The following is a 20,888-nucleotide window of genomic DNA, read 5'->3' on the forward strand; positions in this document are numbered from 1 at the left end:
AGAAAAACTTAACCCTTCTTCCATTTTCTCTCTTTTACTTCATGTTTAGTTTAACCTTGCTTCATGGATAGCTAAGACTCTCCATCTAGGATTTTATGAAGAAACTAATTCTTGATCTTTTAGATATATTCTTGATTGATTAATTCTTTTGATTGAATGATAAAGTTTAATTTGTTTTAATTTGTTAAATCGGTTATCTTTTCACTATTTATACTTTTCGATTTGATGCATCGTGCTTATGTTAAATCATTTGACGGTTCATACTTATTAATTGATAGATAGTAGTTTAGAAATATATTTTTCAAAAGAAGACAAATACCATTTTATGATCTAAAAACTGATTTTATCGAAGACATCTCCCGGAATTAGGATAGTTCATTATCCGAAATTCTGAGTTATAAAAAAGAGAATTAACCATTTTAAGTATTTGTTTCTAAAAGTGATTTTAGGTGGTGGAATCCTAAACCCTAGACTCCTCTCCCCATTTGAGTTCATTTTCATTTCCGTAATTTTATTTTAATATTTTATTTATTGTATTTTAAAAACCAAAATCAAAACCATTTTCAAAATCGTCTTACTTCCAAGTCTTAGAATAGTTTCACTTAGTCTCTGAGGAACGAACCGGTCTTACCGGAAATTATTACAACTTGAATGAAAGGTTACCCTAAATAGGTCTACACCCGCAAGTGCACGGGTGTCAAGTTGTAATAATTTCCGGTAAGACCGGTTCGTTCCTCAGAGACTAAGTGAAACTATTCTAAGACTTAGAAGTAAGACGATTTTGAAAATGGTTTTGATTTTGGTTTTTAAAATACAATAAATAAAATATTAAAATAAAATTACGGAAATGAAAATGAACTCAAATGGGGAGAGGAGTCTAGGGTTTAGGATTCCACCACCTAAAATCACTTTTAGAAACAAATACTTAAAATGGTTTATTCTCTTTTTTATAACTCAGAATTTCGGATAATGAACTATCCTAATTCCGGGAGATGTCTTCGATAAAATCAGTTTTTAGATCATAAAATGGTATTTGTCTTCTTTTGAAAAATATATTTCTAAACTACTATCTATCAATTAATAAGTATGAACCGTCAAATGATTTAACATAAGCACGATGCATCAAATCGAAAAGTATAAATAGTGAAAAGATAACCGATTTAACAAATTAAAACAAATTAAACTTTATCATTCAATCAAAAGAATTAATCAATCAAGAATATATCTAAAAGATCAAGAATTAGTTTCTTCATAAAATCCTAGATGGAGAGTCTTAGCTATCCATGAAGCAAGGTTAAACTAAACATGAAGTAAAAGAGAGAAAATGGAAGAAGGGTTAAGTTTTTCTCACTGATTTTCCATCTAAGAGCCAAACGTGCCCTTAAGGAAATTACTTTTCCAGCAACTAGGAAAATGAATTTCCAGCAACATTCTTTAGTCCCAAACAGGGTCTTCTTCTCCACTTTATCTCTCTCTACTATTTTCTTTTATTTCAATCCAGAGAATGGAAATTGTGATGATTCCCTCTGCTCAACTCTCTATCTCTCTCACAAAGAAGAAAATTGAACAATTGAATGAAGATTATATTAAATGGAGAATGATAAAACAATCCTCTCACTCTCTCTAATTCACTCTCACTCTCTGTTTCTCTTTACAGATAACTCTCTCTCTACTCTGTTTCTTTCAATTTCTCTCTCTCTTTCTCAAACACTCTCAAGAAAAACAGAAAAGAAAAAGAAGTGAAACAAAAATAAAAACTATTCTAAACCTCTGTTCGACTCTCTCTCTCTCTCTCTATAAATTATTCTTGAAGTTCATGAGAGGATGAAGAAGAACATATTTTTCTGTTTTTGCTCAAGAAATAATTAAGCTCTTCCCCTCCAAGCCGAGATCATTCCTTCCCTCTTCTCTCCTCTCTCTTAAAACAAAGAGAAGAAGAAAAACCGAATCAGTTATCTCCCTCTCTCTCTCTACTGTCATTTGCCATAAATTTCCATCTCAGAAGATCTTCTCTGTTATTTCCTTCTCGGTTCTTCATCTAAGAATAGCAACCCAATCTACAAAGATTTCCAGCTATCCTTCTCAATCTCCAATCCGAGCTTTCTAAAACTCTCGGCCTCTCTCCCTCCATCAAATCTGTCTCTCCTATTTCTTTCCATCTCTCTCTATCTCTTTCTTTATTCTTCCAGCCAATCTTTAAAAACCAATTTGGAGAGATAAGAGAGAAAGATAGAAAGAGACGTTAGACTGTTAAGGTATGATTTTTTATTATGTCACAAGTGTACCTTTCTGATTGGATAATAATCCACAAGTACATGACGCCCATACCATAGCTGTCGAATGGCAGTTGTGGGGTTGACGATTTGATGCAACAGAGACTAATGAATTACATCACCTCCACGAACCGACAACCGTCCGATTTATAAAACACAAGATCTTGACGCAAGAGAGCAAGCGGGAGCACAGCGGTTATCCTGCAACGGTTATATCCAATCACCTGGTTGAGATTAATTCACTGCTGACCTGGTACACGGATCTCTGATAATCTACGCCTCGATATTGCGCCAGATCATAAAAATGTCCCGCTAGCCAGAACTGTTCCCGAACTCGTCCCACTAGTCAACAGTGTTGGACTCGGACTTTGACTCGTTATAATTCTCCCATCCGGACTCCGATTCGACTTCTGTTTTCGCCGTTGGGTTCATAATCGACCCCGTTTGTCACCCGAGCACCAATGTTGGCCAAAATTACCAGAACACCAAACTATCATAATCTCCAAATGACTAAAATGCCCATGGACCTGTCTTTCTCCCAATTTTATCCGATTTTCGCGCCTGAACTCCGAAAAAGGTACCTGAGTAGAAAAAGAAACAAATCATCAGAGTAACCGCTCGAACTGGACTAACTAACCCGAGTTAAGAGATTCAGATGGGACATTTTCATGTCTCATCAGATTCCAACGCTCCCTCACAACCAGAACTCAAACCTTCAAAAAGTCTCTCAACTTATTCACAATGGAAACTGGAACGAACACATTCTTACCAATGAGTTCGATAATGATACAAAAAATCTAATCTTAGCTATCCCCATAGATACTAACAGTGAGGATCAAAGGAAATGGATCCTTACCAAATCAGGAAAATTTAGCGTGAAATCGATGTACCATCACTTGAATCTAAGTAGAAATTCCCCCCTACCCCAGTCTCCCAATTGGAATTTTCTCTGGTCACTCTCGGTAGTTCCCAGGGTCAAACTGTTCCTTTGGAAAATATGCACCCAGGCTCTCCCGGTCAGGGTTAGGATCGGAAAATTCATTGATAACAACGAAATCTGCCCGAATTGCAATGAAATAGAATCGATAGAACATGCTATCTTGCACTGCCCCATTGCTAAAAATATATGGTTTTATTATAATATCATTTCGGAAAACATCTCATCTACGCGGGATTGGATATTCTCATGGGAGAAGGAGGATCAGAATCAATACACGACTGACAACATCCATTATGCTACCATAATGTGGAACATTTGGAAATTTAGATGTGACCACTGCTTTCAGTTTGAAATTACGAAAATCGACACGATGTTATCCATGATCAGGGCGTTCCCACAAATCAACACAACGAAAGAAACAAAATCCAAATCAACTCAGGAAAAATGGACCCCGCCTGAAATTTCCTACAAAAAAATCAATGTTGATGCATCGTTTACTAACATCCAGGGTATCACTGGGATCAGCATCATGATTCACGACCATGAATCTAAACTAATGGAAACAATAGCTTACACGACTAGATGTAGAAATGCAGAGGAGGGTGAGGCTATCGCCATCCTCAAAGGAATACAATGGGCAGAATCTCAAGAATACAAAAGAATCATCATTGAAAGTGACAACCTGAATATCATTAATCACCTTCAGAAAGGAAAGAACAACATTCAATGGCAATCACTATAACATATAAAGAAAATCAAAGAGATAAAAACGAGACTAGAAATAGTGAAATTCTCATATATAAGCAGGAAATCCAATCAAGCAGCGGACACAGTGGCGAAATGGGCTAGAAGGAAAAACAGATCGAAGGTTTGGAAACATGTTCCTTATTTTCTATGTAAGATGTATTGTAATAGAACTTTTATTTCTAATTAATATAAAATCTCTTCAACAAAAAAAAAAAAAAGAACTACTCTCGCAACTTTTGAACTCGTCTCCACACCCGTTTTGCTCGTCACGGAACTGAGTGGGCTGGTTTAGTGAGTAGAGAAGTAACATTTTTCTAATCCAGTCGTATTTTCATGTTGTCTAGCCTAATATAATCTAACACTACCATCTTACTCTAAACATTTAATGTTTCATATTTATTATAGACGGGTATTACGAGCGGGTAAACAGGCGGACTCGGGTAGTACACCGATTAAGCCCCCTTGCCCGCGTTTGTCAACTAAACATCTATCGGTCGGGCAGGTTTGACCGGCTCGGTCACCGGGCATACACAAACTCTTCGGACGCGGGCGGGTACCAGACCACGGGCCAAAATCCGACCCCTGGTCCCAGCCAACTTGGTATCCATGGACCATGGGTACTCGACCTGGTCATGTTTCCCACACTCATCCCACCCCTAATCCCAACTCCAAAGTCCCCAACTACAAACAAGGTTCTCACATTTCTCTCTTTCTCTCTCTGAACAGTTGCGATGACGATTGTTGCTACCGCCCCTTCAAGAGCTGAAATCATCTCTCTCTTTAGGTCTCTACTAAGAACAGCTCGTCAATTCTCAGATTACAACATCAGAGAATATGTCAAAAGAAGAACCATTGATGGGTTTCATCACAATCGAAATCTCTCAGACTCTTCTTCCATTTCTTCAGCTTTTTCCGATGGAAAATCTCAACTTGAAGTTGCAAAAAGACAAGCAGTAGTTTACTCTTTATATGCACCTAAAGCTAAAAGTGTCATGGAGATTTAATCTTCTTCCATCAATATCTTCTGGTACAATTTAGGGTTTATGTCAATTTTTATGTTTTTATTTACTTTTAACTTAATACCCAAATGTTGAATTTTGATTCTGGTATTATGGAATTGTGACTCTTTTTTTTCTTTGTAGTTGTTTCATTATTTTGTTTCTGCTAGAATTGTAGTTTAGTTGATGAATTCCAGTTTACTTCCTTGATTTCATTCTGATTCAGTAATATGGAAGAATCAGTAGATTATCAAAATATAGTTAGGGTTAGTGATTGAATTTGTGTTTACGTTTCGTTTCTGAATTGTTGAAAGGAATTCTGATGAATACATAGTTGAACGATTAATTGAATAAAAATGGAAACTTTAGGGGTTTGTGAGTTACTTTATTAATTATTTGGTATTTAGGTCATGAACTTTGAACATTGGAGTAAAGGGTTTACATGTATGGCCTTGTATATGAGAAATGATAAGTTTTAAGCCATGCTAGTTACGTGGGAATTTCTAGGGTTTTCTTTTCAGGACTTGACCCAATTCCTTAGTTTGATTATGAAAACCCTAAATTTGATGAGTTTGTTGTTCATTGGAATCAGAATGAATAGCTTAGCCTTCCTATAATGATAAATCTCTATATTGTTGGTGAAGTTGGTAACTCTGTTTAGAACATCGAATTGATTTGTATACTTCTAAGGTTTTAGTTAGATTTAAATTTTGAGCTTAGATTTTACCTAAGTTAGCAGCATTATGATCTCAATGAAAACCCAAGTACTAGAAGAATGTATTTTCTAGTCTTACATTTGCCTTGTTTCTGAGTTCTGACTCTTACGATAAGATCATTTATATCTAGGTCGAGTTTTCTTAAAGATTTAGTGGAGCTAATAACTCTAGTATGAAATTCGATACCCAAATTGAGTTGTATGATATCCGTGTGAATATAATTACCATTTACGATTTCATATCGTTTTATGAAAATCCGCATGTTCCCCCATATGTGAAATAACCCATTTGTATATTCGAATTTTATCCGTAGTAATGATTCTGTCTTGATCAACTGTTTTTGTATCAAACTAGGTTTATTGTTCGCTTCTCTGTCCATATTAAATCTGATACACACATCATTGATGTGAATACGCATCTTGATTTACTAAATTCTCTCACATACAATCCGATTCTTTTTTTCCCGATTTGAAATCACTGCTTATATACCTGGTATTGGCCATAATTCACAAGAACATTCTGTAGTCTTAGTAAGAGGAGGAAGGGTTAAGGATTTACCCGGTGTGAGATATCACATTGTTCGAGGAACCCTAGATCCTGTCGGAGTAAAAAATCGTCAACAAGGGCGTTCTAGTGCGTTGTAGATTCTTATCCAAGACTTGTATCATTTGATGATGCCATGTGAATCGCTATGGATATAACCCTTTTGGTATGAATAGTTTATCGGTCTGGGCATGGATGTTCCTATTTGGACATCTTGTTTGGGCTACTGGATTTATGTTGGTTGAGATGTTCATAAACACCCATGTTAAGATTAATCAACGAAAAAGCTTGCTGTTCGATTCTATGGAATTCGGCAGGCTAAATAAACATGTTTAGTATGTTCCAGATGAGATCTTAAACATGGGATGATGTTAGGAAGTACTCTTGAAATAACCTATAGTTGTCAGACATTTGAACACAATCTGAAGTATAAACCTTCTCTTTTTACAATTCTTTAACTAGGTTTAGAGTTTGTATATATGTCATCTATGAAATCTAAATATTTTATTTGATTGCTCATAATAAGTCTTTGATGATTTTGGTCATATGTTTTCGTAACTAACCTCTTTTATTGGCAATTTAACCCTAACATCAAAACTTGACTGAGACCCTATTTTTCTGTTTTATATCAATGTGCGGAATGATGCCGCAGCATCTTGAATAAGAACCTCTCACACGAAAACTTGATCCTTTAGTCCTTTAGATATTAAAAAAAATGATTTAGGGAGCTTGAGCTCACATCATTATGATCACAATGCAGACCCAAGTTCTAAAAAATGTACTCACGCTGCTTTGTTTCTGACTCTGATGATAAGATCATTTATATCTAGGTCGAGTTTTCTTAAAGATTTAGTGGAGTTAACAACTCTAGTATGAATTTCGATACCCGTATTGAGTTGTAACTTGTATGATATCTGTGTCATTATAAGTACCATTCATGATTTCATGTAGATTTTTGAAAATCTGCATATTTTGCCCGTAAGTGAGATAACCAATTTGATATTCGTTTTTGATTGGTAGTAATGATTCTGTCTTGATCAACTGTTTTTGTATCAACGAGGTTTCTTGTTCGCGTCTCTGTCTTGGTTGAAATGTTCATGAATACCCGTGTTAAGATTACTCTGCGGAAACACTTGCTGCTTAACTCTATGGAATTCGACAGGCTAAGTAAACATGTTTAGTTTGTTACAGATGAGATCTTAAACATGGGATGATGTTAAGAAGTACTCTTGACTAACCCTGAAATGAAGCTATAGTTGTCCGAAATTTGAACACGATCTTCTGAAGTATGAACCTTCTCCATCTACATCTCCCTGATTAGGTTTAGAGTTCTGATTTGTATATATGTCATCTATGAAATCTTAATTTCTTATTTTGGTTGCTCATACCAAGTCATGATGATTTTCGCTTTATGTTGTTGTAAGCAACCTCTTTATAGTGACAATTTAACCTCAGAACAATACTTAAATAAACCCCATTTTTTTTTTTGAATCAACGCGTAAAATGATGTGACAACATCTCGAATATAAACACAGAGCCACCGAGTTTGTCGACTTGGGACCACGACTGAGATCTTCCCGCGATCTACAATACAAATCAAGAGGAAGTTGACGAATAACCTAGCAGTTGAAAGGAGATTCCGTCCCAGATCTGCCTATAAATTCAGGAAAATTTAAGGACCAGAACCAAATTAAGGGATCAAAGTATAATTTCTATTGATGAAATAAACAACACCACACGAGAATTACACATTAAATTGATTGCAGTTGTGTTAAAAAGACTATAATACCCTCATCAACATCATATAAAAGGAATAGTAAAAAGACAATAATGCCCTCATCAAATATCATAATCATAAAAAAGAAAGTGAAAATAAAATTGCAACTAGTTTTCATCAAAATTAATGAGATTCATGAGCTTCTCTTGAACTTCAAAGAAATACAGTTGTTATTTTGAATATGAACAAATAAAGAAATCAAGTTGAGGAAACTGGATTGAATTCATCACATTCTTCACTTTATGTTGTTGTCTCTTTGATTTTCAACAGTAGCTAATCAAGAACCTTACTTTCTCTCTCTCTCTCTCTCTCTAAATGTTACCATCTTTGCTGAAATTTGAAAAAACAAGAACTAAGAAACCTGCAAAATATCACCTAATATAATTGAAAGATACCCAAGAAAAGAAAAGATAAAACTTAACTCAGAAAGCAAGAAGTGTGAAAATGATCATAACCCAGGAAGGTTTTTGTGTTTAGTTATGGAGAGGATTGGGTCCAGAGGGAACAAGTCGCTTTTCGACACCGTATCTTGGGTCGATTTCATTGGATTGTGATGAAGGTGGTTGGTGATAATGGTGTTTCTTTTGAAGTTGAGGGGATAAATAGAATAGGTAGTCTTGATGATTAGAGGAGAAAGAATTTCTAACAATTTGATTGTGGTGGGTAGAGTGGTGGAGATGATGATGATGGTGGTGTGAAGAAGATGACTCTGGTAAGATGGCTTGGGATGATGATTGAATCTTTAATGTCAAGAAGATGAAGAAAATAACTACTGCAAGATGAAACCAAGAACAAGAAGAGGGAGAGGTCTTCATGTTTTAGAGAGAGAGAGAGAGACAAGGGGTATTGATCAAAATAAGGAGAGGAGAGAAGTAATGAAAGAAATGAGAGAGAAGAGGTCAGGGTGGTGGTGGGTTTTAAAAGCAATCGACCCATAAATATATACAAACTATTGTCAAAGACCTTCCTAACCTTAAGACATTGGCTAACCTTCCTATCTTCAAAATAAAAACTGCTACGAATGCATCTAACTAGGTTGATTTCAACCGCCATGAATAGCACATAACAGAGCAGCAACCAAGGCGCTGGCAATCATATGAATGGGTTCAACATCCAATTATGAAATCCGTGGAAGAACATTGTGAATTGAAATATAGTTGCTACACCAAAACTAGGTGCAAAAACCAACCATAGTGAATAAATCATGAATACAGGACCAAAAGCAACATTTGGTCGAGAGAATGCGATTGCATTATAAGGTCGCAATTGAACGAGTCGAGCAAGTTCAAATTAATTGACGTAACATGAAACCTATTACTCCGAAAGCGCTGCGGAGAGCAACAAAAGTCAGCAGACCACCTAATTGATACCAACGAGTAAAATCTCCTTGTGCTTCAGGACCCAATAGTAGCAACAAAAAATGTGCAAAACTATTAGCAAGATTAGGAACTGTGGCGGCTTAAGAAGTTATAGTCTTCTAAATAGGAGTGGCCATTCCATGGGTATACCATGAAGTTACACGGGTTGTACGCGTGAATCTTTTTTAAACCATATGAGCTAAGAGCCTAAAAGGACCATCCAAATCATAGAGTAATTCGTAATTTGGAGCTCCCAATTGGTTTTTTCCGGATGCAAAGATTGTACTCTGTAGCCAAGTTTAAGAAGTGCATATGAGAAAGGCAAAAGTCAAAACAAGGCAAACGCTTATTTGAAGACACTGGAGTTTTGGCCAAGATAATGTGAAACCTTATTTGAATGCATTATTGACAATCGATATCCATTAGAAAATTACTTCGACAAAAAAATGTAGCATATACACAAGGGCAAGGATGAAGCAACTGATATCACAACCAGATTTGATAGAGAATTTCAAATCAACATCTGGGATTGATTCGTCACCTTCCTTTTGATTTGTGTTTCAAATCACAGAGGAAATCCCAACCGCTGATTTTGCAGTCCCTCGGTGGCTCCGTGCCTATGGTTTAAGTGGCTCAATCACTGTTGTATACATAATGCAGAAAGAAGTAAAGAAAGCTTGTGATTATGGAATGCATTCGAAGTTTCAAGCCCAAAGTATCAAAAGTGAAACAATCACACACACAAATGGATCAAAGTTATGATTCAATTAAATGACTCCAAAGACAATGTTAAGATTACAACATCTTCCCATCAATTGGAGGGAAAAAAGGAAGATAGATCACAAGACTAATTAAGAAGAAAATGACTCCTACTCCTAGAGGACCTAAAGAGGGAGGGGTCATCACTAACCTAACCTAATACCCCATAACAAGAAAAATGACCCTAAAAATGGAAGACCTTCCTCAAACATCAACCCTTAGATTGCTTCATCTCTTCATTGTATCATCATCATCATCTACCCTTGGATCCATTTTTACTGGCATTGGAGGAGAGAATACAATATTTCCATTTTGAAAGTGGAATTGTCTACCTAATCCATGATTCACAACCTCATCTCTTACATACTCTCTAGGGTTTTGTCCTTCAGAATTGCTGAATTGAGTTGGAATTCCTCTGTTTTCAAACTCTGCTTCTTCTTCGTCTTCCTCGGAAACCCTAGATGAATCTCCCTCAGAAACCCTAGATGAAAACCCCTCAAGCTCTTCAACTTCCTTGCATAAATTATCCACAAGTTCCCTCTTATCACTGGAACCTATAACTCTTCCCTCAGTGTCACCAATGCTGAATACTTCATCTGAATCGGAGTTTTGGGTAGTGATAAAAACCCTAGAAATTTTACCATTATCTGCAAAACTAACATTTTTCTTTGACCTAAATGAAGCATTAGGCCTTTTCACCAAATCCCCATTTCTAGTTTGGTAAAGCTCACTCTTTTGATAAGTTTGATTTCTAGGTCTTCGTTCTTCATACTCATCAGTATCATCATCCTCAACAGGATTATAAGAACCCTGAATCTCTTGACTTGGAGTATTCAATTTCTCAAAAATCACTCTTTGATTACTACCCAGATCACGTGGACTGCAATTAACAAAAACCCTAGATTCTCTCTGACTATTTTTACCTGATAATCTCACATTTTGCATTGATTTTGACAAAATCTGCTGCCTTTTTACTGAAACCTTATCGAGGAACTCCAGGAATTGAACCAGCTCTCTAGTAATAGACCTCTTCCCATCTCGAATCATCGGATCACCACCCTGTAAAAACGAAACCCTAATTAGTGTAAAAACGAAACCCATCAATAATTTGATAAGATCTGTAATTTTCAACTAACCTGAATAGAGTCGAGCTTGAGAAGTAAATCCAGAGCTTTCTGAGAGAGAGAAATTTGATCAAGATGGGGATTATTATTACTGGAGATAGATGATTTAAGGGTATTGAAGCTGGATTTGATGAAAGCTAGGTCTTTGAGGTGACGGAGTGTGCGTGATCTTTTCACTAGGAAAGCACGGAAATGGGTTTGGATTATACGAGCAGCAATGTCTTTTAGAGAGAGAGATTGAGATGGTGGTGGTGGTGGTGGTGGAGGAGAGAGAGAGGAGGAAGAAGAAGAGAGGTGGTGGAGAGATGATTCAAGGGCATCAATTCGACGGAGGAGAGAAGTGAGGAGAGATCTGGTTTGCTTTTCCTCTAGATTTTGTTGTTTGGGTTGTGGTGGTTGTTTCTGAGGTTGGACGAATTGAGAGAAGAGAAGAGGGTTAATGGAAGATTGAAGGATTTGGGTGGTGATTTCTTGAACCAGAAGAGGGTCTGCTCCTAGAGAGGTTGGTGATGGATGTTGTTGATGATGAGATTGACAAGGAGGTGAAGGATGGTGAAGTGGAGGATGAGATGGAGGGCAAGAACAACAGCAGGATTGGTAACTTGGGTGGTGGTTGTTCTGCTGCTGCTGCTGCCACTGTTGGTGGTGGGTTTGGTGGTGGAGATGGTGAGACGCCATGATGAACTAGAGAGAAAGAGAGAGAAAGATGAGATCTTGAGGGGAAAATGAAAGTGGGATTTGACCTTTTGCTGATGATAACAACACAAAAGGAATCTTTTTAGGGTTGCTTTAACCTTTGCTGACTCTCTCTCTCTCTCTCTCTGCTGGTTTTGAAAGATCTTAGACTAATATGGCAGGTTAATTTGCCTTATGCATAATCCAGTTCTGGTCTAAGATGCCCAAAGAATGTGGTTATTTGGGTAGAGTTGTCATGATGATTTCTCCATGGAAGAACCAGAGAGAGAGAAGACTAGTTGATATTTTGAGAAGGTCGGAGGTCAAAGAGGGTCTAACATTGGGATTTTGGTGGAAAATAAAATGATGTCAAATTAAATTACAGATTCTTTAATGAACAAGAACTACTTTCACGTCAGGAACGCCTGAGGCAAGACACGGAGCGGCCTTGCCCCAAGTCCGAGACGCCCGAGGCAAGGCATGTCATGGCACAGACATGGCTACTCGTCAAGGCATGGCACAGACTTGGCTACTCGTCAAGGCATGGCACAGACGTGGCTACTAGTCAAGGCAATGCATTTGGCCATTTCACATTTTGGGTCACTCCTGAGCCCAATTCCTACTCGAATCTGCTTCAGACTTGGAAGAAAAGAAAAACCATTCGAGTATTCTTTGAAATACTAAAATTATATATATCATTCAACAACATCCATTCAGAAAAGGATGACAACGCGAAAAAAGAACAAGGTAAAGCAATGACTTGGAAACAACTGAATATGCTGTGGGAGAGAAACCAAGTCAATATACAAAAAATGGACTCGTTAAAACACAGACCAGGCAACCCCTTCATGGACTTTCTTGTCTATCTCTATTTCCCAAGCAACCGACGTGTGCGCTGATTAGCACCTTTCACTCGCGAGTTCAGCTCCTCCACATCATCGTTAAGATGATCCAGAGCTTGGTTTTGCCTGTATTTATTTAGTAGTATGTTGTTATGAATACTTAAAAATAGTAACGCCATAAAAACACAATAAAGGAAACATAGACTTTGACAGTCTTTTCAACAAACAGATCGGAATTTTCGTTTGGTGGGTCATGAGCTTAAGGGTGGAAGAGCTTACAACGTATCCTACTACATAACACGCTACGGCTAGTCTAGATATCTCATATATCCACTTATTCACTTCACACTGGAGATCCCTGCCTTCTTAACCATCCATAGACTAGATCACGACACTACAACAGTGATGAACTTATTTACGAAAAATTTCTCCCGTCGGGAGTGGCAGCTTATTGCAAGTAGAAAATGTAGCTAGCATTTCTGATTTTGTGCCCGTTGCCTTGAAGAGAATAATGTAACTATGGAAGTAGAAGGTCAGTTGAATAAGTCTAGTGTGACTAAAAACTTAGTGGTGGATTTTGATTGATTATGGAAGATTACAGTTACTATTTCAAGCGTACTAATGAAGCATGAGAAACATCGGGCATTTGGTAAGAAGTGAGTGCAGAAAAAATTCGGTAGTTCGTTAAAAAAGGTAATTCCTAACCTTTCAAGCTCAGTTCCCATATCAACAGCCATGGACTTTAGATCACCCAAAATGTTGCTCAAGTCATTAAGTGCATCATCTTGTTTGTCCTTCTCCACCTGTTATAATACAAACCACAAATAAATACACAGTATAAATTCAAATAAACAGGTGCAACCCATTAAGACTTGAACTAATCGAGTTAGGGAGTAATGCCCAAAACCATCTCTAGTGTTAATTGAATCTCTGTCCTAGTAATACTCATCTATTTTAAGGACCTAAGGCAGAACTCAAAAGCCCATATTTTATGTTACTTCTACAATTTCGGATTCTCAAGTTAAATAATAGTGGATGGGGTGAATTCTTTCTTGTCGGAATAGATGGAGCTAGTTTTAGCACTTACGAAATGTCGAAAATTCCTCTCACATAAGTTGAATATTTTTCTATGTCAAGGTTACTTTCAGTTTGTGATTTGGGGTTAATCAGACTTCAAAACTATGTTGAGACAGGTTAGGCTTGGATTCAGAGCTACGACTCTGGCGGACTACTTTTGAGCTGTAAATAACAAGTGATGTCTTGTGAAGGAAACAGATACGCACCTCAACCTTCTGGATTGCATCTGTGGGTTCAGAAGCACGAGAGTTCTTCGGTCCCTTAGGAACAGGTGCTATACCCAACTTCTCCTTTTGCTCCAAGTGACTTGCCTTTGTTTTTGATGATTTATCTGCAAATAAATCCCACTAATAAATAACAAACATATGAATTCAGAAAATAAATCCAACAACCACGTGTTTTTAGATCATTACCACCCGTGATGAGAGGTCCGGTTATGGCACGAGTCTTCTTTGGTTTCCATGTTTTAGAGAACATACCACCAAGACTCCCTAGAAGCTTTTCACCCTGATATCAACATCAAACCAATATGATTACATCTAAAAGTCCATGAAGGAAAATCTAGCAGATCAACAGAGCAAGAATACCGGTAAGATGATTAGAAAAATAACGAGCGACCAATCTTCTATGTATTTATACTTGTAGACATATTACTCAATTTCATCAATTGGGGAAACACCAAAGAACGGATCAACTTGACCATTTTTAGAAAGATCTAACTCAAGGTTGATGTCTTAGACTTAAATTACTAATGATTGATGCAAGCGGAAACTATCCATCAGAGTACATACTGATTAATAATATCCGTCGGGTTAGGTTGACTACTAAGTAAAAAACAATCGTTGATATCGGCAACATAAGTAGATAAAAAATGGCATACAAGTTATAATATTCACTTTCTCCGCTCAGATTCATAAGCTATAACCCACACTAACCTAAAGAATTTACTCATTGAAATAAACACGAGAAAAAATCAAGAAGGGCTTACTCGACTGAGATCCTGGTCAATATCTTGAGCCATCATGTGAGTCCTTGTGATTTGCTCACCTTGTTTGTGCAAGGTGACCAAGGTATTAGTAGCATCTTCCCTAATATCCTCGGCAATCTTCAAGCAATTGTTAACCGACTTGGTAGTTTCCTCAGCCTTGTAAACAGCATAGTTTTCTAGTTCCTGCACACTCTGATTTTCTAACCCACCCGAGTCACGAAAGTCATTCTGGTAGTTGTGTTTTCCCGCCTTGTTAGATGCGTGAGAGGAAGAAGAGGGTTTTCTTCCATCGTCGTCGAAAGGGTTGGAATTCAAATCTGGTGTTAAAAGTGCAGGTTCAGAAGAAGTCCTTCTTGCTGGTGTAATTTTCTGTTTAGTGTCTGATTCAGAATCAGAATCAAATGGGTTAGAACCAGGAAACCCTGGATCAACTGAGTTCTGCTTTGAGACCTTATTCATGGGAGATTTCATGAATCCAAACATCTTTGCTGAAATTTAAATGGGCTTTCTCTTCTGAACCTGAAAATGGATGAGAAAACTATATGAACATTCATAAAAGTGGTGCAGAATCATAGACTCCAAATACACCTAAGAGCATTGAAATCAAACAATTAAACAAAAAAAAAAGATTCCAAATTTACTTCAACCCATTCAAGAATCAAAGTGAATGCATCTGAAAAGTTGGCATCCAAAAACAAAAATCTGAAAAACAAGGATGATTTCATAGAAGATCAAGCCAAAAAAGGTATTTTCTTTCAAATGTGGGTCCTTTTTGGGGGAAATCCCTTTTAACAAATGGATCTAATAAAATAATTGAACCCATAAAGAATAAATCAAAACCCATGAAGCAAATGAATCAAAAGTTCAAAACCCATGAAGCAAATGAATCAGGATAAAGGAATTAGATCACAGAAATGGGTTACCTGGAACAGTTATGAAGCAGAAGGGGTTATAACAATGGAAGAAGAGAGAGAAAGGGGTTTCTTCTTCTTGTTATTCTTTTGTGCAATTCAAGAAGCAAACCCAAAGAATAATGTCAAAAAACAACATGGGTTGAAATCAGATATGGAGAAAGAGAGAGAGAGAAGGGAGTTCGTATTGTTTTGAAAATTCAAACAAATGTCCGGAGAAGGAACGCGGTAGAGAGAGAAAAAGAGGGGCAACCGAAGAAGAAGAAATATCCATCTTCGACATTATCCATTTTATAATTTGAAACGGGTTCATTTGACCCGAAACCCGATTTGTATAACCCAGCAAATTCAACCCCAACCGTTTATTTTGTGGTTCAGCTGTACTTGTCAACCAAGTGGATTGAATTTGTTGTGTTGTGTAGCACTTCCGTAAATTAAAGAGGAAAGGTCGACCCATTGATTTTCACTCACTATTTCCATTTCGGTTTGAACTTTCCTGGTCCCCATATATATTCGATAACGACATTGTCAACACTGGACAAAATGGTTATATCTTAGTGGTTAAGCTTTCTGCCGTATCACATTTAGCTTGACTGATATAAATTTAGTTTGTCTAAACCCATTTGATACGCCAATTCATAAACACCCATATTACTCTTAAAATAGAATAACTTAGCAAGAGAAAATGTATTATGAATGGTTGGTAGCCTGGTAGGAAATCACAAAAAGAAAACCATGTTTTAGTTAAACATACTCAAGTGGAAAATGTACTAATGTATTCCTACCAAGTACCACACACTAAGAAAAGTAGGAAGGTATTTCAACAAAAAAAAAAAGAAAAGTAGGAAGGCCCTTTATACTTTTATCATAATTTCATAATACACATGTAAACCCTAACAAGTCTTAACCAATAAGGTTAGCCAAATTCTTGATTATCAATTTCTATCTTTAGCACCACCACCCCCAAAAAGAATTTCTATAGTTTTTTTTTTTTGTTCTTTTTCTAGGCTGAGCTACAATCCAATTTCTTTTGACATTTTATCGTCGGTAGAAAATTGTCATACCATACAAATAATGGGTATGCGATATTACAATCGAGCTCTAACCTATTTAATGTAGTTTTAATTTTCAATTACATAGATGAAAACTACAAGACACATTAATTCATCAATGTCATCTAACATTCCTTCAAATGGTTACAAGATTCACTTAACAACCCAACTTTAACAATGGAGATCATCACTTTATCTTCCAGATCTTTTTCCTGTCATTTGTTCTCATTACTTGTTTCTTTCATATCCTTCTTTTGATATTCAGGTTTCTTCTGGATGCCAAGTTATGCTCATTGGTGATACTCTATCATCATCTATGGAACTCAATTTTGATCTTTCAGTTACTTCTAAAGGTTCTTTGTCGTCAAAGCGATCTCCTAAGAAATTCATCGACATTATGCACTCCCCGCAGCTGCAGACACCATTTTTCTCTATATTTGTGTGTAATCTCTGAAAATATTTGCAAGAAATCAAAGTCATTAACAAGTCCATTGATTTGCTTGGTTCGGATGATAGCGGAAAACCCGTTCCGCGTGTTGGGTGCCCATGGGCTGCCATGGTCTAGGTTGGATGGGCCAGACAGGGCATCCTGTTTTGAACATTAGGTGTCCATGGACTGCCTCAGTATGGGCCAGTATACCAAGCCTCCGGATCATCCTCCCACCCTTATACGAGTACTATTTGTTTCGACAAAAAGCTCAGAAGATCCAGAGGAGAAACAAACCTTTAGCATATTTTCCAAGTGAAGTATTTCTAATGATCTTGATTCTGCTAATATCTGTGCTTCACGGAAATGTCGGGTAGCAATGATGGATTTTTTCTGTTCTTTCTGAACCTGGTCAAGACATGTATGGATTATTAAATTTCAGGAATTGAAACAAAAGAAATCAATCGAGTATTCCGAAAATGAAAAACCATTTACCTGTGACTCTAACTCGGCTATTCTCTGTAGAGATAATTGTTCGATGGAAGCACGACGCTTACACTCATGCTCGAGCATTCCTGTAATTTGGTATCTTAATTCTGCCATTTCTTGGGTTAGGTCTTCTGCTTCTTCCTTTGCCTTTGCCTTCTCTTCCTTCAATTCGTCCTGGTAATAATTTATGATCGCTTTGAGAATTGTAAGCTAACTTTGTAAAATTCAAGACAAAAGATCGGGGAATGCATTGTTCCATTATCATACCTTGAGCTGTTTCACAAGATGTTCATATTCAAGAATCGCTCGGGACATTTTCGCCATTTCATCCTTTAGAGATTCATCTGGCTCTGTTACAACTGCCAGTCTTGATTGACTTGGGGCCAGGTGTTCCTCAGAATGGCTTCAGAAATATTGAGTATTAATTAGTCGAAAAGCTGAGTTAGGCAAGTTCCCTCCTTTTTCATTCATCCAAGCATGAGTATTAGGGGCAGTATTTTCAGTTATAGAATCAAGTAAAATGACACTTTGCCGTTTGATATGACACATATAATTGTAGTTTAACAGAATATGTAGAAATATTCATTCACAAGGAATCTCTTGATTTTCAACTAGAAAACTGATTGAAAAGGCTATGCTTTCAAACTCATTTGCAAAAAGATTTCGACATACCCTAGTTCATTTGACACTGTCAGCTCGCCTCGTTCATCTTCTCTAACCTTTTGATCACGTATTTCAGAATCCCCCTTTAAACCTTCTAATTGTTCTCTCAATTCTTTGTTCTCCTTCTCTAGACATCTAACCATTTTTTGTGACTCCTGAAAACGAAGCTCAAGTCCTTCAACTAGTCCATCCGTCCTCGCTTTATCTTGAGCAGCTTCTTCTTGAAACAATTTAGTTTCAAAGGACTTGTGCTCCAATACTGCTATATCGAGCTTCAAGCTCTCAATTTCACACTCTGATTCCAATGAAATAGAAGAAATCGTCTCTTCCAGTTTCTCTATGAACAAGGACGAGTTCTGTAGTTCCACCTCTTTATTTTCCAATTGTCGGGCTAACACACTACGATCGAAATTGCATTTCATTAGTTCGTCCTTCAATTGGTTAACCTTTTCGTGTAACTTTAAGGCTTCGATTAGCTTAAGCTCAAGGCTGTGCACATGCTCACCTACGCAGTTAGCCTCAATGTTCTTTACATTTAGTTGATCTTGAAGATATTCTGTAATAAGGGTAAGAGAAGTTAGCTTCATTTGAATTTCAGATTACAAAATAAGAAAGCAGGAATGAGTTGCATTGAAGAACCAATACCGATTTCCTGCGAACAGTTACTAAGTTCTCTTTCCAACTCCTGAATATATTTTTTATCTGCTGCCCTAGCTTCGGATAGTGAGTGCATATCCAATTCCAGGCTCTGCATCAAACATGTCATTTTCTACTGATATAAATTTGTTTGGACAATCTAAATCATTTCGAGATTGATTCACTTAGCAAAGAAACCCAAAACCAGTTTCAGTTGTCACTTTCAAAACCATGGCTGTATGTAGTCAGCCTCTCACTGCGTCGACGAACGGACCATAAGGAAATTTTGACCAAAAATTTACTAAAGCAACAAATGTAATGGCTAAATTCGATCTACGAAGTTGAATTGACTAAAAGCGAGATACTTTTTCTAGAAAAACCACCTTCCAAATAATTTGACTCAAGAATAACTTTGTATTTTCCTTTTGTCAGAAAAGATTATGTGCTACTAAGTCTGATAAATTGTCTCTAGACGAGTGAGTGATATATAAGAATCTTTGCAGAATTTTGAAGCATTGTGGATATCATGCTGACAGTATTAAAACAATAATCACATAAAGAATGAAAATTACTCTGATCTTCTCAGCGCTTTTGGACTGTGAATCTTTCAACATGTCTCTTTCTTTTCTCAGCTGCTCTCAAGAAAGAAGAAAAAACATCAGTTAGAAAATGAAGACTGGATGACATCTAACAACTGAACATATTAACCAAGAACAAAATCAAAGATGATAGAGTAATTTTAAAACTTCCCAAGTCAGAAGGAATATACCAAATCGTCAAACAATCAACTAATTAGCTTGAGGGTCTAAGTCTAACTATTGACAGAAGTTTCATAGATGTGGTCCTAAAGGTGTATACTTTCCACTCGGGCTGTTTTTTCATAAACCTTCCCTATTTTACTTCGTCGAAGAGAAACAAGATTGTGGTCGGACTTTAGAGTGCAAGAGACTTAGGAAGACATAGTCCATGATGGACGAGACTAAGCTCGCCCCTGATATCCAACAGCAAAGAATAAGATTAGGTTCATAGCATAATAAAGCTTATTGAGTTGGGGCTATCGAAGAGTTGTGATCTTGGATCTAACTAGTATGTGACTTTGATTGGAAATAAATACGAAATGAAGACTCGTAAAGAGAGACTATTTCAATAAGATCACTCTCAAACTGTTTCATAGAATAATAGGTAAACAAGTCCTAAAAATCCTCTGAAAAGCTTATTAATTGTACTAGTGTTGGAAACAAAAGAGATACTAGAATAAACTGCCCATATTAAAACTAAAATGTTCATGATAAAACTATATGTCCTTAAAAATCCTCTGAAATTAGGTTAGGCATACCTAGGGTTCCAGCACTACTAAATCTATATGTTCATGATAACACTCATCAAGAGTACCTACCCATTATCCCAAATTTCAAATCCCTCATATTAAAACCAATAAACAATCATGCATGGAAGAAAAGAAAAGAGAAAAATAGGTGATACCCACTTGTTATAAATGGCTGGAAATCTTCTCAATCCCTGTAAAATTTGTCAGTAACAATTAACAATAAGTTAGTTTTAGAGTTTTAAAGACACCTAAATGAAGAATTATTAGAAACTGAAGAAGAAGAAAATTATGAACTTACAAGAAGAAATGAATTCTTTGAAGTCCAAGAAGCAAGAATTTAATCAAATGAGTACCAGGCAGGCACAAAGGAGGATCAAACAGTTTCTCGAATTCACGAATAACGTTCCCTTTTCTTCTCTTTGGGGATTTCTCATTTCTGGACAAGGAGGGGCTAAAGGCCCCCAGCGAAAATGTTGTAGGCCCCCGGTTTACATATGACTCAGAATTTGTGTGTAATCCGGGGGTCTACAACATTTTCGCCGGACGCCTTTAGCTGCACCTTTCTC

General features: G+C 36.8%; 3 protein-coding genes and 2 long non-coding RNA genes across 7 annotated transcripts; 2 read left to right on the top strand and 3 right to left on the bottom strand.

The window, feature by feature from the left end:
* Window positions 1-4,612: 4,612 nt before the first annotated feature.
* On the top strand, window positions 4,613-5,237 carry LOC147547920 (uncharacterized). The gene is made up of 2 exons (XR_015238338.1): window positions 4,613-5,079; window positions 5,129-5,237. It is a non-coding gene; the product is annotated as an uncharacterized LOC147547920 (long non-coding RNA).
* A 4,794-nt stretch (window positions 5,238-10,031) lies between these two features.
* On the top strand, window positions 10,032-14,201 carry LOC147547921 (uncharacterized). The gene is made up of 2 exons (XR_015238339.1): window positions 10,032-13,445; window positions 13,946-14,201. It is a non-coding gene; the product is annotated as an uncharacterized LOC147547921 (long non-coding RNA).
* Window positions 10,099-12,235, bottom strand: LOC147547922 (calmodulin-binding protein-like protein). Its single transcript, XM_086671209.1, has 2 exons — window positions 11,248-12,235; window positions 10,099-11,170 (listed from the first exon to the last, which is right to left on the bottom strand). Exons 1-2 carry the CDS (start codon window positions 11,911-11,913, stop codon window positions 10,340-10,342), a joined length of 1,497 nt encoding a protein of 498 aa, XP_086527335.1. The 5' UTR covers window positions 11,914-12,235; the 3' UTR covers window positions 10,099-10,339.
* Window positions 12,582-16,032, bottom strand: LOC147547923 (putative SNAP25 homologous protein SNAP30). The gene is made up of 6 exons (XM_086671210.1): window positions 15,741-16,032; window positions 14,818-15,336; window positions 14,243-14,336; window positions 14,036-14,160; window positions 13,458-13,555; window positions 12,582-12,878 (listed from the first exon to the last, which is right to left on the bottom strand). Exons 2-6 carry the CDS (start codon window positions 15,298-15,300, stop codon window positions 12,779-12,781), a joined length of 900 nt encoding a protein of 299 aa, XP_086527336.1. The 5' UTR covers window positions 15,301-15,336; window positions 15,741-16,032; the 3' UTR covers window positions 12,582-12,778.
* A 740-nt stretch (window positions 16,033-16,772) lies between these two features.
* On the bottom strand, window positions 16,773-20,785 carry LOC147547924 (uncharacterized). 3 transcript variants are annotated; one of them, XM_086671213.1, is made up of 9 exons: window positions 20,676-20,785; window positions 20,482-20,513; window positions 19,568-19,627; window positions 19,005-19,107; window positions 18,369-18,915; window positions 17,964-18,099; window positions 17,703-17,870; window positions 17,505-17,615; window positions 16,773-17,230 (listed from the first exon to the last, which is right to left on the bottom strand). In XM_086671213.1, exons 3-9 carry the CDS (start codon window positions 19,607-19,609, stop codon window positions 17,042-17,044), a joined length of 1,296 nt encoding a protein of 431 aa, XP_086527339.1. In that variant the 5' UTR covers window positions 19,610-19,627; window positions 20,482-20,513; window positions 20,676-20,785; the 3' UTR covers window positions 16,773-17,041. The 3 variants fall into 3 exon arrangements, with proteins under 3 accessions (XP_086527339.1, XP_086527337.1, XP_086527338.1); XM_086671211.1 differs by having other exon boundaries at window positions 20,621-20,785; XM_086671212.1 differs by having other exon boundaries at window positions 20,482-20,570; window positions 20,621-20,764.
* Window positions 20,786-20,888: the final 103 nt, after the last annotated feature.

The sequence above is a fragment of the Eschscholzia californica genome, unplaced genomic scaffold, assembly GCF_041429995.1.
Source record: "Eschscholzia californica isolate CP2 unplaced genomic scaffold, dmEscCali1.0.p SCAF_3, whole genome shotgun sequence".
In the NCBI taxonomy this organism is placed as follows: Eukaryota; Viridiplantae; Streptophyta; class Magnoliopsida; order Ranunculales; family Papaveraceae; genus Eschscholzia; species Eschscholzia californica.